Below are 18,238 nucleotides of genomic sequence, written 5' to 3' on the forward strand. Positions count from 1 at the left end.
ATGTTGTGAAAGCATTCAGGTTTTTGAAATACCAAGAGTTTTAAAGAAATATTTTGGTGATTAAACCACGCATGGATGTGTGTGCACCTGTGCCTTAACAAGGGCATTGGTATGTGCATGGCCAACTCAGTGTTCATGTGTGTGGACATTGGTGTGTGCATGTGTGGGATTGTGGGGGTTGATGCGGATGAAACTTGTAGAAAAGAGAAAAAACAAGCCACATTTAAAAGAAAATAAAAATCAAATGGATGCTTTCATAGGTTTCTTTAAAGGATTACACATCGTAGAGAATGCAATTTCCTCCTTTTTCTTTCTTCAAGTTTCTTTGGAGTATCACCAAAGGAATCAATAGTTGCACCTAGATTCCCTAAATCTAACGGTCTCTTCCCAAAGTTTGCGATATTGGATGCCTCCTCTTTTTGGCAAAGTCTATTTGCTTGTGGTCGCCCTATCAAAATAATTAACAAAAAAATAACTTAAACACATCTTCTTTAAGATATCAATAAGAGCTAGTCAAGCATACTCAATTCAAAGAGTTAATTCACAATTTGAATGGAAACTTATTTGTCAACTTAAAGTACAAATCGATCTAATGTGAAATCTTGTTTACAAAAAACAATAGCATTTTAGACAAAAAACGTAAAGGAATCCAAAGTTTTCTAAATGTCAACCAAAAGTATGTGTAAATTATATAGATCTATTGAAGGTGCATGGTAGAGAGGGAGAGAGAGAGAGGGTAGGCTAGGGAGAGAAATAATGATACTCAAAGAGAGACGTAATGAAATGGAAATGAAATAGCAAGAGAAATGAACAAAATGAAAGTACTCACATGTAGACAAAAAGCTTGTAGGCTTGATACTTCATTGATTTGACACTAGATAAGTACAGCTTTTATATAGAGCACACACACACATATGAACACCAATGCATATGAGATAACTCCCAATGTGACGCGTGGCATCCATAGGACACTAGAGACTAGAACTCACACTAGAAGACACCAAATTGACTCATCTTGACTCCATTTCCTAACATCTACATGGTGCCCTTTGTTCATGGAATTACAATGTATAGCTTCTATTTAAATGTCATTATGTTATTTCTATCTTTAGTCTCTTCTGTACGCTTGGACATAATGTAATTGTTAACGAAGGTGTTCTACCTAATACCAATTGTCTCCCCTTTCAATATATTGTACATCTTTTATGTTCAAAGATGGTGCCATATACCAATACCTCTATAACATTTGGCAAGGTCATACATCTAGGAGAGAACCTAGGTACCCGACTCACATTTGTTCCACTATAGTCTCTTCTAAATGCTAGGACATAAAGTTATTGCCAATGGAGTTCACTATATATGTCATATGTGAAGCAAGGTATGGCTAAGATGCAAGCCGTGAGGTTATCGTCAATGGAATCACTAGTAATGCAAATAAAGAGAAGGTATGCATACACTTTACTAAATACTCTCCTTTATCTTCCTAGTGTTTTTTCTAAATGTTTTTTCAAGCAACAAAACATAATAGTTTGTCAGTTTTGCTAGGAAAGATCTAAGCTAGGTAGAAATCAATCAAAATAGACAAATGTGGGATGGTTGTTATAAAGAGCTTGCTTGGCCAAATGATCTCTTTCAGGTAGACACAGGCACAAATGCAGAGGCACATGCGCATGCACATGTGCACACGTGCACGCACACTTTTTTTTTTTTGTGAGAAGAAATATTTTATTGCTATGAAATAATTACATTCATAGGTACTCCAAAGGCGGAGTAACTACTACTCAATTGAAAATCTTAGTATAAGCCATATATACATCATGATCAATTAAATGAGTCTGAAAGCAATCATAAAACGATTGCCGCAGAGACCGTTTAAAAAAATCAAAAGATGGAAAAGTAGGATCACCAAAGACTCTATGATTTCTGTCCATCCATAGAGTCCAAAGTGCCCAGTAGCGCATCCAAATAGAAAAATAGATCAAAACCCTATCTAGCGGGATGAAAAGCAAATAACCAAAAGAACCTACCAAAAGTAATAGTAGGAAATCTCGCTCGAAGACCCTGACGAATGAGAGTGAGGAATTCACGAGTATGTGGACAGTGCAAGAAAATGTGAGGCACAGATTCAGCAGAATGTAGGCATCTGTGGCAAACAGCCGGGGCAATATGTCTATGCGCGAGTAACTGCCTAGATGGAAAAATGCCAAGTAGAACTCACCAAAGGAAAAGTTGTTGCCGAAGAGAAACTTTATAATGCCAAAGGAGACGCAGCCGCTTTCTCCACCACTTTGATGGGCGATCCATATGCCAAACAGCATTGGCTCCGTCAAAAACCCAAGGCGGAGGTAACAACACTTTATACAGAGAAGGCACTGTGATATGTGACAGCTTCAAAGGACGCGCTGAAGAAGAGGAAGAATGGAGAGTCCAATCCTCAAGCCTATCCTGAAGTTCCAAACAAGATACCGGCAAGAAAGGTTGAAGCATTTCTGAAATTTTGTGCCATAAAGGACAATAATGAGCTTCCAAACCATACTTGCTAGCAGCCACAGAAAAGGATAAAAGAGTGCCGTCATCCTGAAGTACACCTACCACAAAAGCAATACCTTTGAAAGATATAAAATAAGAACGCCTAGGTTCTTGTATAGCCAAAGGAGGGTGGAATACTTTAGACCAATAAATATTCTCAGCCCTCAAGGAATTGCCCAACAAAGAATCCCTGCCATTCCATTCCAAGTGGGATAAAATATGCTTCCAATCAAGAAGCAAACGAGAGACAAAAGGGCAGCCTTTGATCTTACCTTGAATAGAGCCAAATAGAAAATCCCACTGTGTAGGCTGCCAATGCCCAAAAGCAGAAGTATCAATATGCAACAAAAGAGAGCGGATCATGAAAGCCCAAGGCTGATCCCCTTGCATAAACTACAACATCATTTTCCCCCTGTGAGCAATTATATGCATTTGAATATTGAGTATGTTCAAACCCTCGTGCATCTTTGGAGAACAGAGACGATGCATCGAGCGTAATCTGAGACTTTTCTTGCCATTTTTTGAACGCCAGAAAATCTCCATGATAGCAAATATAAAGGAAACCAAATTTGCCTTAGTAAACATGATGAGGGGCAAATAGAATTGTATGTATGCTATTAAAATGGATTGCGTTATTTGCAAATGAACATGTAATGGCCAAGTTGCAAGCTTCCAATATTCAAGTTTTTTCCTCAATTTTGTGAGCACCCAATCAATTTGTTGAGAACGAGTGAGCCCCCAACCTAGAGGATAGCCAAGATGTCGAATCAATTGAGAAGGTGGAACAATTTTCCTCGGCCACAAAAGACTATGCCAATCTTTAGCATGCAATGGCAATAACTTGGATTTCTCAAAATCCACATGAAAACCAGCAGCTAAAGCCATATGTGGAAAGAGCCTGCATAATCAACCAGAGATAGCTCTGATAGACATACACACACACACACATACCATATTAATCTTAAGCACTCATAATTGGAGGCCAAAGGCAAGTCCACAATGTTAGTTTTCAATTTATGGGCATGGCTTCATCGCTGATGGAAAGGCTTCAAGACTTTTCGTAGCATATATTATATAACCTTCCTGAGAGGTTTTGGTGGCCGCCTTCAGCCTTCACGGTTGGATTATTGTTTTTCAGCATCTCCAATTGGCTTCATAACCCTTTACAAGACTTAATGAGCATGTGCGTTTATCTTCCAATATATGCATAGTGTGCATCTATCAATCTTTAAACTTTTTCCATCTTGTTGCTCTTGCTTTTTAGCATCCTCTAGTCAAAGTTCTTTAATCATCCGTTATGATGTTCCATGGGACCTTCAAGCTAACCTTTTTGCCAAAAATCCATCAAGACTTGTATGTGAAAGAAAAATCTTGTACATAAGCTGTTCTCAGGGCTAGAAAATTAAGTGTGATAGGTGACAGGACCCCCTCTAGCAGGAACAAGAACTTGTAAGGAGGTTCGACAAGTAGGATATGTTGTTCGGAGGTAGGGAGAATAGGATCAGCTCCAAGCCTAAGCAAGAACCATGGTTGAGTGGTTTGTAGATATTCTAGCTTGGTAAAGTGCTTCAAAAGATCATGACTTAAATGCAAACAAGTTTTTTGTAGGAGCCGAGCATCCTCGACAACAATGTTACGTTCTAGGAGGCCACGGAGAATACTATGTGGCGGTTGGGATTCTCAACACAATGGGTGAGGGATATGAGTATTGTATGCAAGTCGGATGCAAGCAGCTTCTCATTGTAGCACACATTGAGAGGCCTCCTCTCTTGTGCTTTGTGCCATCACTTTCTAGAAATCTCCCTCCTCGCCCCCATCCCGCCGCTCCATCTCTTCATGTCTTCTGCAGCAGCCCGCTTTTGCCAACTTGGTGCGTCGTAACTCCTTCATGTGCACCACCTGTGTCTCTAACAAGGAGCTTGACCAGTGGCAGTTGCATGTGTTCTCTCATAACTCTTGCATGTGGAGGATAGTATCCATGTGGATACTCTGCAAATTCTCAATCTTGACCATGGGACCCATTGTACATGTCACGAGGGTGTGATTTCTAGCATCATGCATGTTGGCTTGCATGTTAGTAGGACCCCGGGAAAGAAAGGAGCAAGGTCTTGGGTTACTTGGTGTGCTAGAACCTGTAGCAATTAATACCTTGAAGGTAAAATTGTGGTTGGGTCCAAAGAGGGGGAAAAAATCCCTAAGGATCCAAAGTTGGTCATTGGAATGGTTCCCATAGAAGGGGCAAGGGGCAAATGTACCTTAAGTTGGTCATTGGTGTTGACCACATAGAAGGCCTCGGGGAAAACTAAGGACCAAGGGGCAAATGAATCGTGGGATGCCACGTGGCATGCCCATCCAAATGAATGTGGCAAGGAGGACCTTGGAAGGCTCCATGGCAAGGAATTGGATGCGTGTCGTGCGGGCTGGCTGAGGACGACTAGGCGCATGCGTGCGCTCACATGCAAAAAAGGAAAAGCATTCGGTTACCGGTATGGTGAACTATGGTTTGGGCTGCTGACGTAAGTGAGCTGGTTTGCTAGTAGTACAACAAGCGTGTTGGTGACCGTACAGAGGGACCTCACTTGAAGTAATGGCCTTCATTGTTTGGGATGCTTCTGAGGGGGCGGATGTGTTCTTCCCTCCTTGGTTCTTTTCTTTCATGTTGTCATCTAAGTGCACAGTAGTCTTGCTGCATAACTCAAATGATGTGGGATTCATGGTAAAAAGATGGTCATAAAGCTTACAGTCCCACAAACCTACGAGGAAGCATGGCAATAGTTTTGCATCACTTATTCTCTCACGAGGTTCACATTGTGAGTTTAAGTGTTCTGGTGATGTAGTCTCTAAGAGACTCTGTTTCCTTTTGACAGCGTACTAACGTACGTACTAATGTACGGACTGGTGTCTTTGTACGGACAAAATAGATTGCCTACAGGCTGAGCAAGGCCTTTGTACGGACTGCTCGCTGTTTGCGTACAGCCATGGTACAGGTTGCTTAGATTGTGTATGGATATTGAATAGATTGTGTTCAGGCTGAGATTGATTTGACGTATGAATGGAGCAAGGGCTGCATATGCATGTCAGTTGATCACAAAGGCTTTCTCACATGGGTGCGCTGGAAGCTGGCCCAGTTACACAAGTAGTTGACTATGAGTTTCTCTGAAGAGCAAGTGGGCACGCAAGTACTTCGGCTTGTTTGTGGGAGATGATAGTTCATATGGGCTGTGCACCTATGCATTGTATCTCTGCCTTGAGCTGGTAAGAGGCTCTGAGGGTAATTGAGGCAGCTGTGAGGGATTGTGTGTTGGCTGCTAGGAATAGTCCTAAGCTGAGTACAAGTGTTTTGGAGAAGTCTAGTTGGCAGGGTGGTCTACATTGGATGCTTGCAGTTTAGGTTCTTTCTTCCGAGGTTGTGGGCTGATTAGTTATGAGCTCACCCATTGCTTGGGTATTTTAGGGAGTCTGTGGACACCCATGGCAGTGAGGGGAGTTGAGTGACCTCGTACAGGCTGCTAGTTCCAAGCCTCATGCAAGTGTATGGACAGAGATGGATGCCTATTGCCATTGGGGTGTGAGCAGAACCCAGCAAGGTCATTGCTTGGGATATCGATGCCTACTAAAAGGAGGAAAATGCATTGAATGCAAGTGGGATCGAATTCACAATGTATCCCTATTTGCTGACTTTGGCAGGTAATATGTTCCGTGTGGGAATATGTTTTTGGTTTCACTAGGAGATACGTCACATGCAGGCAGTGGTTGCTAGGCAGATGGCACATCCTCGTTGTTGCTAAGTAGGCAAGGGTCGGGAATCCATGCTTGGAATGGGAAGTATCCCTAGAACCCAGAGAGAGATGGTACAGGTGTGCCATGGTGTTTGCTGCGCTGTGATGCCAGTTCTCTTATGGGGAACAAGTTGATGTATCAGGATATGTGCTGCCCATAGGGTGAGAGAATTTAGGTAGTGGCAGTCGTAGACAGAGGACAAAGCTTATATATGCTTTCTTACTTGGTTTAGTGAGAGTAATGAACAGTAGAGGTATGTGGATGACTAAAGGGATGTGGAATGCCCCAGATGCAAGGGAAATTGTATCCTTTGTATAGCTTGGATCCCGGACCTCTCACTTAATTAAAGAAATTCGGAAAAGGACGCCAAGGTTTGGGGCTAATCTTTGTCTTTGTTTTTGAGTAGGGGCACTCTAGCTCCCAATCTGCTAGTTGCATATTTGCTGAATAATTGATGTAACAGTGTTGGCTGGTTATTTGTAAGTTCTACTGCCCTTTAATATATTGAAGGCCGGTTTCAGTGCGATGGGACTCTCATATACCACACCAAGACCTGGTCATATTCCACACCAAGTCCCGGTCACGTACCACACCAAGACCCGGTCAATTTGAAAGAAGTTTAATTAACCATGTGAATAGCAAAAGAAAATACTCAAGATAATTACATGTGAATAATTGGTTGCCCCATGAATGAGCTGAAACACGTAGAGAAATAAAGTACTATCAAAAATGAAAAAACCAAAGTATCCACCTATAATCATGCATCCAAATCCAAAAAATTTGTAGATGAACACTGTAACAAGAACAACAGCCATCCCAAAGAGGGAATCTTTGTGGTTGCAGGAAGCAAAGGAAACCCCATAGAGTCAGGAGCTTTAAGTGTGGTTGCCTCAGGCAAAGGCAAAACCCGTAGAGGCAGGAGCTTCAAGAATGGCAGTGGAATCAGGTGCAGATGAGTGCGGCTCTGTGTCTGTCTGGTCATCACTGTCCATGGTCTCCATCATCTGCTGAAGCTCTCTGTATTTACTGTTATACTTTGCACATCCCATCTTGTAAGTGGCAGCCTTCTGTCGGTAGCAGTCCCAGGCATCCTAGAGTGCAGTCAAATTGACCTGTTGAGCATTCATCTTATCCTGGAGAGAGGTAGACATGGCACGAAGTTCTATCTACTCGCATAGGTACACCTCATGTTGCTGCAAAAGTTGCTTTTCTAGCTGCAATTTCATGGCTGAGAGTTCAGCCTGCATATTCGCCAAATCTGTCCTAGTCAATGTGAGATCTTGTTGCAGCTTCTCCATTTCTGACCATGCAACTTGTCATTCAGCCCGAAACACCAGTTGGGTAGCTTCCCATTCATCTCTTTCACCCTGAAATGTCTTTAGCTTTTCTTCAATCATGGTATTCACCTGCTGCAGCTCATTGATTCTCTCATCCTGCTCGTCCCTCTCTTTTTTGAGTTCTAAAACTTGCATCTCCAAGGCTGCTTGTGTAAATGCAAATTGCAACCATGCTTCTTCCCTGGCCTTCTCTGTGTCCTGTACCTGGTTCTCCAGCCGGTTGAACTTAAGGAAATTGTGACCGAGAGAAGAGAGAAGTGTTGTCCCCAGCTGGCTAAAACTATCTTCGAGCACACGACTGACCATATGCAAGGAACTCTTCGCCCAAACATGCCTGTCTGAGAACCGTAAACGATGTGCTTTTTGGTCATCCATCCCAGATCAGTGAAGGCGGCTATTTCTATCATTTCTTCTTCCGCGTCCAAGTCATCCACGAGTACGAGAGAGTCAATATTTATGAAATGGCCCGGTGCAGGCTGCTTGCCCTCAGGAGTCATGCTTTTGGCCATGGGATAAGTGAAAATCTCGTCCAAGTCTAATCGGTCTGTTTGCAGTGCTCCCTCATGAGATGTAGAAAGCCGTCTAGGAACCGGTGGGGATGAATTTCTTGTGTGAACTTACCATATTTAGTTGTGTCTCGAGACCACCAAAACAATTGAGTTCTACAGATGGGTTGGCAATCTTCCTTACCAAGCAGTTCCGAATTATCAAACACTATCACAACTTGGTTGCATTTGTGCTCCTCTGTCTTCTCTCTGTGGGATCTTGGGGAAGATCGCCTTTCTTCAATACCGGCTGTCTGAGCTGAAGGGCCAAGTGAGGAACTGAACAAACCCAAATCTCCAAGGAATGTGGAGCCAGAAGAAACCAGAGGTGGAATCAGTGGTCCCATAGGTCCGGTACTGCGAGGGAGGTGGAAGTTGCCTACATGTCTCCTTGGTGACCCCCAAAGCCCTAGTGACCGCAGACTAAGGACATACTATGGTCTCACTTTCACGACCAGGACCAGGTACTGTGCCAATTGTCGAGACTCGAGCCAGTGGGATGCCAACTTGAGCACATGTGCCCAAAATAGGAGAAGATGAGATTTCGGCTGAGCTCATGGCTGTAGTACTCCACCCGATATCCAATGAAAGACTTAGACTTGGCTCCGCGGTGGGGAAGATGGAGTCGGACATGGAGAAGGACGGGGGAACGGGGGAGAAGGTGAAGTGGGGGCCAAAGAAGTAAGTAGGGAATCAAGAGTAGGGGAGCAAGGGGGAGCCTAAGGAGAAAGTGGAGGGGAATACAGAGGAGCAGTGGAGGTGAGAGTGGTTGATATGAGGGTTGCACTTGGAGCACTGGAAGATGGTAGGGACATTGGTAGAGGAGTAAGATGGATAGTGGTAGAGTGGGGGGTAGAGAGACAAGCATTGAGAGTACTGGGAAGAGTGGTAGAGAGGGGTGTAGAATGTGTAGAAGAGGAGAAGAGGGGAAGTGGAAGTGGAGGGGCCAATGGGAGGATGTGAAGTAATAAATATAGGGAGAATGACCGTGGGGTGAGCTGCCCATTGGTGTGGCAGGTAAGTCACCTGGGGACTACATGTACAGTCATGCTTACCATGCTGCTTCCTGACCGTGCTCTTGAATCTCTCACAAAATAACTTCGCATAATCATGCGGTATGGAGCTAAACAGTGCTGCTAACGCAGCTTTGTAACTCTTATTCAGGTAGAAGTGACCTGCTACTGAGTAAATCCAAGAGAAGAAATACCGGGTTAGAAAAGCTTCTAGTGTCGAGGCCTTAATTACATCCAAACACTTGCCCCCTACAGATGGACTTTTTAGGAGCCATAAAGGTCTCGAGGTCACAAGCTTTCTTTTGTTGTTGTGGTCACTTAGGTGACCAAGCACTTTGTGGTCGCTTCAATGACCAAACTTCTTTTTGCACTTGGGTGACCAAATTTATTTTGGTCTCATGCTGGTCACTTGGGTGACCAAGAGTTTTGTGGTCACTTGAGTGACAAAGAGCATTGTAGTCCTGACACGGTCACACCAATGCCTAAGAGTGTTGTGGTCCTTCACCGACCATGACCTAGACTTCATACTTGCCCAAGGACAAAGAAATGTGGTCCTTAAATTCAGCTTCCAACGATGCAAGAATGAGGCCTGCATGGAGCGACTCAATATCATACTTGCCCAAGGACAAAGAAATGTGGCAACACACATTCATGCAGGTTGGGGAGCTTCTAACTTGGACGTGGTCATGGGCATGGGCTGGAGGCAATACATGATTGGGACGGGATGTGGATGTAGTACATGAGTAAAGACGGTATGGTACCGGGCTTCAAGTGGTAATGAGCTGACCATGATCCAAATGGTAAGGGATATGACTCCTTGTAGTACCGGAGGTGACCACAATTCAAATGGTACGTGACCAAGATCCATGTGGTACCCAAGGTGACCAAGAGCCAAATGGTGCGGGACCAGAATCTCCATGGTCCACGAAGTGACCAAGTACCATGTGGTGCCGGGGTGACCAACATCCGAATGGTGCGATACCAGAACATACACAGTACAAAGAGATGACCAATTCTCGATGGGTGAAGGATGTCCCCAAAATCTACTTGGTCAGGAGCAACATCAAAATGGTCCCATCGTATTTTCCATGGGACACATGTCAAATGACACCCAATCTCCATTGGGTTCCACATTGCATGACCAAGTAGATCCAGGTGTTGCACGTGCTATTTCTGTTGTTCCCCATGCATGCATGGCCACGAATTCTCCCACTCTTCCTCGGTTCCACGTTGCATGACAAGGTAGATCCAGGTGTTCCACTCGCTTTTCCTGTTGTTCCCCACATATGCATGGCCACGAATTCTCCTACTCTCCCTACTTTCCTAGATTTGCCTTGCTTTCCAAGCTTTTCATGCTTTTCCTAATGTCCCTTCCTTTCCCTTCTTTTCCTGCCCTTCCTAGCTTTCCCTGACCTTCCTTGCTTTGGAAAGCACCTGCCCCTGCTTTTTTTATGCTTTTGCTCCTGGCCATCGTGATAACACAGTGGACCTCTCTCTGCATATAAATGATCCTACCCTTGGTTCGAATCAATCAGCCGTACCTCCTCAATCCATATCACGCTCCCTCTCTTTATATCAACTGTTCAGCTAGCCTTTCTTCCTATTAGCCTCCTCTTGCACAATCTCTCTCTGCCTCCTTCCATATCAGCCATACAACCCTTCCCCTTCTCCTATGGTTGAGGAGACTTCAGCACAAGGAACAATCTAGGGGTGACCGACTAGCAAAGGGATCTCAAGGACAGGCGTATCCTCACGTGGGAATTGGATGAGTTGACGTGCTCCTCAAGTTAGTCTAGAGCTGGTTGGCACACTCCCCAAGTGGTATTGGGATGTGCTGGCCGAGAGTGTTCTCATCCTGTGCTTCCAGGAGTCTCTCTGGTATTTTGCAGCCTGATCACCCTTTCTTCTATTGCGAGCTTCTAGAGGAGTCCTTTGTAGCCAGGGGTTTTGCTATTCGGTTCAAGAGATCTACGCGGACAACCACACAAGCCTCTACACCCGACCCTCTTCTCTCATGGCTCCCAAAAGGAAATATCAGCCCAAGGTTTTCAAAGACACATTACATGGCTATTACAAGTCAAGAAGTTGGACATCAAAGAGGCATATAGGTGGTCCACCTGGTACCGACCCAGTTCCGGGTTCATCCTCAGGGTTACCACAAAACACTGCGCACACCTCCAATGATGAGTGAACAGGATTTAGATGATATCGATTTTGGCGGGGGTCTTCTTCCAAACACCAGATTAACTCCTCCCATGCTATGGGTTCCGACTACCAACCTTTAGGACTGCATGGGGACCATGATGACAACCAGTCTCAGTCCCTCTTGCTCACATCAATAGCACCGGCTTCTCCACTTCTACACTCTGGGTCACCTTCTCTTCCCTCCTTGTCCACAACTCTCTCCGTCAAAGGGATGTACCTCCTCCTATAGATGAGTCCATGTTCACAGACTTGATCTCTTCTTATGACAAGACATCAGATAATTATTTTTCTCAAATCTCGATACACGACAGGTACTCACCCTCCCAGTGGTCTAACATAACACCTCCCGTCCAAGGTCATCTCCACTACATGCAGCCACCTTGAGACCTTTCTGTCTCCTACAAAGTCCATCCGTACGGTCCATCCGTACGGCGCAAGTGTGCTCAGATGTAATTGAGGCCTCGACACCAGAAGCTTTCCTAACTAGGCATCTCTTCTCTTGGATTTACTCAGTAGCAGGTCACTTTAAGATTTACAAACCTGCGTAGCAGCACTGTTGAGCTCCAGACCCTATGATTATGCAAAGTTGTTTTATGAGAGCTTCAAGAGCATGATCAGGAAGATGCATGGTAAGCACGACTGTACCTGAGGTCTCCAACTGACTTACCTGCTATACCAATGGGCAGCTTACCCCACGGCTATTATCCCTATATTCATCCCTTCACATCCTCCCATTGCCCCCTCCACTCCTGTGTGCTTCCAGTTCCCTTATGCAACTTCAAAAGATATACAGAAATGATGTACATCTGCTACACAATTGCATCAAAGATTGGGTACAGCTACTGTGAGGAGTAGCACTGCATAAGGGAAAGTTGCACCAACAGAGGGAGCAGAATCGCATATTGAGAAGTGCTGCTGTAGGAGTGTGTGGAGAAGAATCTCCTTTTCAAAGCATTGGCCAAGTATTAACTAATGTGTAAACCTAGCTGAGGCTGCACGGGAGTCTCCCTGCATACTCGTCCATACGGCCATCAAGGCATGTATGGTGTCTGACTAGATACTAGCCAATGTGTGCGAGGGATGAACCTGAGTTCCTGAGTTCCCTCCAATGCCTCTGTGCATCTGGCTCTCCAGATATGCCAAGCTGCTATGCTCACTAGAATCTCCCAAGAGGTATCCATAGAGGCATGTACAGCTGCAAAAGGAAAGTATGGTACCACATCCAAAGAACAGGACTCAACCTGATGATGTCGAATCGAAATGGCCCGAGAAGAGTCAAGTCTCTCATAGAATACCTGAGGCGCCGTAAGAGAAAGCCGAGCCACTGATCCCCATGTCATAAAGGATGGGGAGTGGGCAATGTGACTAAAAATCCTGACTAACCCCAAATCATCCTCGCCTATATGCAATCCCATAAGCAATGTTGAATCGTCTCCAAAGCAGAAAGGCAACGAGGGCAAGTAGGGTCTACTCCGAACTTGGATCTCCAAAGGTTCACTGCAATCCCACCATGGATAGAAAGCCAAAAAAAAAGAGTGATCTTTCTATTCCTGTGGGATTTCCAGAGTCTCTTCTAGAAGCACCTCTACAAATCCGCTGTGATATCAAATGCCTCCCAATGAGGAACTCTGGAAGGTCTCCAACCTCTACTATTGAGCTGAAATCTCCTGGCATTACTGACTGTGTAACGAAAGAAGGGGATGCTCTTCTCTCAATGCCCTGCGTCAATCCACTCCCACTCTCCAAGGTCCACTGCAAATACCTAATAGGCTTGTGTATGGAGGATGAGGGTCTCCCAAGCCACCTTGGCTAACGCATCTGCTGTGCCATCAAGCCCACTCCAAAGAAAATTTATGATTGGTCTCGTGAGCTAAATGATGCAATCCCTAGAACGGCACCAACATGAACAAACAAACCAGGCCGTGGCCAAGAGGACCTGGTTGACCACTACCACAACTCTAGAGGCAAGATCCAGCTTGGTTGAGCTCCAAAAAAGGAGCTTCCTCCTGATGCTCTCCAACACGGGAGCAAACTGCTGCGTGGAAGAAATATCCAAGCCGACCTGGCAGCCCAAATACCTAACTGGCACACCCCTCTAAACCCAAGTGAATACCATGTCAAGCCCCCAAACTGGAGTGTCCTCGTCACTGATCCAAAAGCCATTGGATTTATGCTAATTTATCTGTGCACCAGCCGCCAAGCAAAATAAATCCAATGCTGTCCTACAAGAAGTGAACGTCTGTGGTGTGGCATCCAAGTAAACTGTTGTGTCATCTGCCAACTCACTGTCAAGTAGCTCCTCTTCCTTTCTAATGGGAAGTCTCAGCCCAAAGATGTTAGCTTGAGATCTAATATAGATACTCATAGCTTCAGCCACGAACAAAAAAAGAAAAGGAGCGAGGGGGCATCCCTGACGGACTGATCTAGAAATCTGAAATCTCTCACCCCTTACCCCACCAATGAGTACCTGGCTGTGGGCTGATCTGTAGCAAGAGGAAACACCTCTAATCCAAGCATCTGTAAAGCCAAAACGTAGAAGGGTGCCCTCCAAAAAACCCCAATCTACTCTGTCATAAGCTTTCTCAAAATCCAAGAGTAGAATGGCTAGATTTTGGCCGCTTTGCATGGCCCACTTTGAAGCTTCCCAAAAGGAGAAAATGTTATAAAAAATGCTTCTGCCATGCACAAATCCCGTCTGAGTGTCATGAATAAGATCTGGGAGAAGGGGCTGCAATTGGAGGCTGATTACTTTGGCTAGAATCTTGTAACATGCCCCCAAAAGTGTGATAGGCCTCCACTGGGACACTAAATTTCTGCAACTTCGGGATAAGGTGTATGAGACCCTCTGTAAGCGACCCAGGCATCTCACCCGAGTCCCAAATGCCGTGCAGGGCCGATGTAATGTAGTCTCCAATCATATCCCAAAATGCATTGAAGAAAGAAGGGGTGAGGCCATCCGAACCAGGACACTTGCCCTTGTGAAGGGCTAAAAGTGCAATCCTGAACTCTGTGTTGGTGAAAGGTGCATCAAGCAAAACATGCATATCCGGTTTCACCAACAAAGGGATGCTCTGCCAAATAACCTGTATAGCATCCTCTCTATCCTGTGTGTCAAGATCTACAGTAAGAAGGGCGGCTTAAAATTCTGAAGCTATGCGCATGACGTCATCTGGATCTGTCTGTAAAACCCCATGTGAGTCAATAAGTTGGGATACACTCCCTCTACTATGTCTAGGGCCAAGAGTAGAGAAAAAGTGTTTATTGACTCTGCCACCCATCTAAATCCAGAAGGACTCCCGTGCATGAAAGACATACTCTGCTCTCTGATCAAGCAATATCTGCTGATGAGCCCTTGCTACAGCAAGGCGCTCCTGAATCCAAGCATCTGAAGACTGTTTCTGCTCTTCCCTCTGCAAAGCTGCCAACTACTGGTGAACACCAATCTCACGTCTGAGAATATCTCATCTCCTGGTACTAGCAACTGAGTGGTAGAAGTCGCTAATATCACATGTAGCAACTAGCAACTACATATGATGGAGATGGCTGCCCACCCCGTACATGAGAAACCCATATCTGCAGGGCTGCCTCTGTAAGGTCCTCCTTTGTGTACAAGGCATCTGGAATCCCCATACTGTCAGACCGGCCTCTCATGTGAGGCTCTGAGAGGAAAGTGGTATGAAGTGGAAACCCCAGCAGCAATGCATGCCGATCCACCTCTGTCTAGTGCCCAATCATCTACATAGAATCTGTCAATGCATGCATGAATAGGCATTTGCTGCCTCCTGTTCGACCAAGAGAACAGGAGAGACTGTGGCTGAATAAGAAAGGCATCATCCAACCAAGTATCTCTGCCACAGTGGTGAAAAAGGAAGGCATCCCAAGCTGCTCTCTCCAAAGAGTGAAGTCCTTCTTCTCTACCCCCTTTTTTGTCTGACGGTAACTCAACCATGTTAAAGTCACCTCCAATCACCCATGAATTTGCAATGGGGCCCCAAGAGAGCAAATCCTTCCACATAATGACACGTTCCCCTCTAATGTTGGAGGCATATAGGTTAAGGAAACCAACCTAACGCCCTCCAATCAAGAGAATAATCCACTAAGCCCTAGAGAGGATAATGACTCCGTGTCCAACAACTAAGGGGAGAACCGACTGTGAAACAGAAATAGAAGTGCCTCCCCTAGTGCCCAAGGCAAGCGACCAAAATGTATGGCGAGAAAGCAACTTGCCTGACTTGGCACAATCTCTAGAATCCAGATTGTGCTCCTCAATAAGTAAGATATCAATGAAACCCCCAGTAACACCTGGATTGAAGCTGATCCCGGATCAGCTGTCTGCGGCAGCGATGTGGGATGCCACCTAGGAGGCCCTGTATGTTCCAGCTAACAATCCTCATCGACACGAGGATGTACAATAGAACACCTTACCCGACCTAGTGGCGGAAACAAACCCCTCAACAGGGGAAGACCTCTTGCTCGAGAAGCGAGGAATGGAACCAAGTGGCGGTAAATCAACAAGGGAAAGAACCCTGCCACCTGACACGCTGTCCACAGGAAACCCAATCACTAGCTCACCAAAAGTAGAGAGCGCAAACTCCTCCTCTGGGAAATCTGAAGCATTTGTCAGAGCTGAAAATGAGTTCCTGTGAATCAGGCCAGACACCGAAGTGCGAAGGATTCCTTCCAAGGGAAGAGGATCAATAGTGTAAACCATCCCTTTCCCCCTATCCAAGGGAGGAAGTGAGGAATGCTCTAGACGACCCTGTGTCTGCACAGCCGCGGAGACCTCTACTACCTCGGGGAGAGTGTCTGGCACCACTGGTTCCAGGGGAGAAGCTACAACCGGGGAGGAGGTCGAAGCTGAAGCGTCTCGGACCGTGTGAGGTGAGATTGGAGGGACAGCCCAAGCTAAAGCAGAGTCCACTAGTGTATCCTCGTGAATTGAAGGTGGAATTTGCACCTTGTCTTCTTTTAGAGCTTGTTCTTTCTGTTCCGATTTATAGCACCCCCTGTATCATCACGCGCGATCCTTGCACAGTGTTGTGTAGTGCATAGGTCCACGCACCACCCCCTCCTCACTTATCACATCAGTGGCCTTAGGCCTCCGGTAACACCTCCGGAAGTGATCGGACCACCCCTCAGACACAACCTCTCCTCCTACATGTATAAAAGGAGCCCCACCGCCTTCATTGTGCTTACTCTCTCCCCCTCTTTCTGGTGCAAACTCTCCTCCTCGCTGCAGCATTTCCTCCACAGCACTAACAATTCTTCTGCAGCAGCAACAGCCTCCTGCCATAATTCTTCCACAGTAATAGAGTCCTGCAGTAGTTCTTTATGCACTAGCCCTCTTGCAGCAGCCTATCCTTCTGTAGCAGTTTCTCTTCCTGCAGCAGCAGTACTCCCTCCTACAGCAGCCTCCTACTCAAGCTCCTTCTCCTGCAAGCTCCTTCTCTACACACTCCTACAACAGCACTTCTCAATATGCGATTCTACTCCCTCTGTTGGTGCAACTTTCCCTTATGCAGTGCTACTCCTCACAACAGCTATACCCAATCTTTGACGCAATTGTGTAGCAGATGTACATCATTTCTGTATATCTTTTGAAGTTGCACAAGGGAACTAGAAGCACACAGTTATGCTAAATAAGAATCTCCTTTTCAAAGCATTGGCCAAGTATTACTAATGTGTAGAAGCAATGGTAATTGTGCAGGCATCTTCCCTCAAGATTGGAGCGCCCTTGGAGCCTTGAGCACCCTAGGTAGGCTATCTTTTGAGACATTGTTTACTTACTACTCTGATTGAGTAAGATCCTGACTAGTATAGCCCAACAAATTTGTGTTCATGAAGTTAACCATGTTGATTCCCATGACCCAAGGCCTCCATCAGAAGGAGGATGTCGTGCATATGTGCAAGATGTTTTAAGGAAGTGTAAGTCACTTACTGCCTCTCCTTCAAGACAAATAAGATGGCATCACAACCCCTCTCCTTTAAGGCAAAAGAGGGAGAGAAGACCAGCTGAGCCAAAGATCAAACTTGGAGAGAACCTGTTCAAGTTCAATAAATACAAAGGCAAAAATCATCTGTAGATCTATTGGCATGGATATGAGATCTTGATACTTCTTTGATGGATATGAAATATGAAGAAAAATTCAAAGCTCCGCTTTGCAGCCTTACTACTTTGACTACTTCTTTGATGGAGATAAATATGAAGAAAAACCAAAGCTCCGCTTTGCAATCTTACACCTGCAAGACTATGGTGGGCTGCTATAGCTAGTATGTCACAACTAGCTCACACTTGGAGAATCTTTAAGAAGCAATTGCAAGATGATTTCTTGCCAAAAGAATTCATAAGAGACATGATGGTGCAATGGAATATCCTTCTGCAACGACAAGACAAAAAAGTTTGTATGTTACTCTCTTTTGGGACACTTATCTTTAAGTTCAAGCTTTCAGTAAAATGGATTTAGTGGAGAAAAAAAGGGAGTGCTATGCCGGGTTGAGATACTCCATTCAAAAGAAGGTCGACATCATTAGCCCCATAACTCTAGAGGACACCATTGATGTGGCACTAAAGCTTGGGAAAAAGCTACTCTTCTCCGGTAAGTGCGACCCAAAGAAGAGCAGCTTCCAAAAAAATCGAAGAAGAATCAAGTAGGATCCAATGGACCACCTCGAAAGCATGTCCATCAAGAGAGGTCTTTAAATAATTTGTCTCAACAGCAAAAGAAAAGGCATTACTCCAAAGGTTGATGCTTTGAATGTGGACAGAGTAACCACAATTTCTACGGGTGTCCCCAAAAGAAATTTGTCAAAGAAAACAACAACAAACAGG

General features: G+C 45.1%; 1 protein-coding gene across 3 annotated transcripts in view; it reads right to left on the reverse strand.

The window, feature by feature from the left end:
• Positions 1 to 257: 257 nt before the first annotated feature.
• The window catches only part of LOC147882391 (uncharacterized), a 63,562-nt gene continuing 45,581 nt past the window's right edge, over positions 258 to 18,238 (reverse strand). For all 3 annotated transcript variants that reach the window (XM_087401030.1, XM_087401029.1, XM_087401032.1), the window contains one exon: positions 258 to 448. In XM_087401030.1, coding sequence (XP_087257156.1) covers positions 267 to 448 — 182 coding nt within the window. In that variant the 3' untranslated portion in view covers positions 258 to 266. The remainder of the gene's footprint in view (positions 449 to 18,238) is intronic.

The sequence above is a fragment of the Dipteris shenzhenensis genome, chromosome 29 (assembly GCF_047967505.1).
Source record: "Dipteris shenzhenensis isolate YYH24624 ecotype China chromosome 29, Dip_SZ_1.0, whole genome shotgun sequence".
Taxonomy (NCBI): domain Eukaryota; kingdom Viridiplantae; phylum Streptophyta; class Polypodiopsida; order Gleicheniales; family Dipteridaceae; genus Dipteris; species Dipteris shenzhenensis.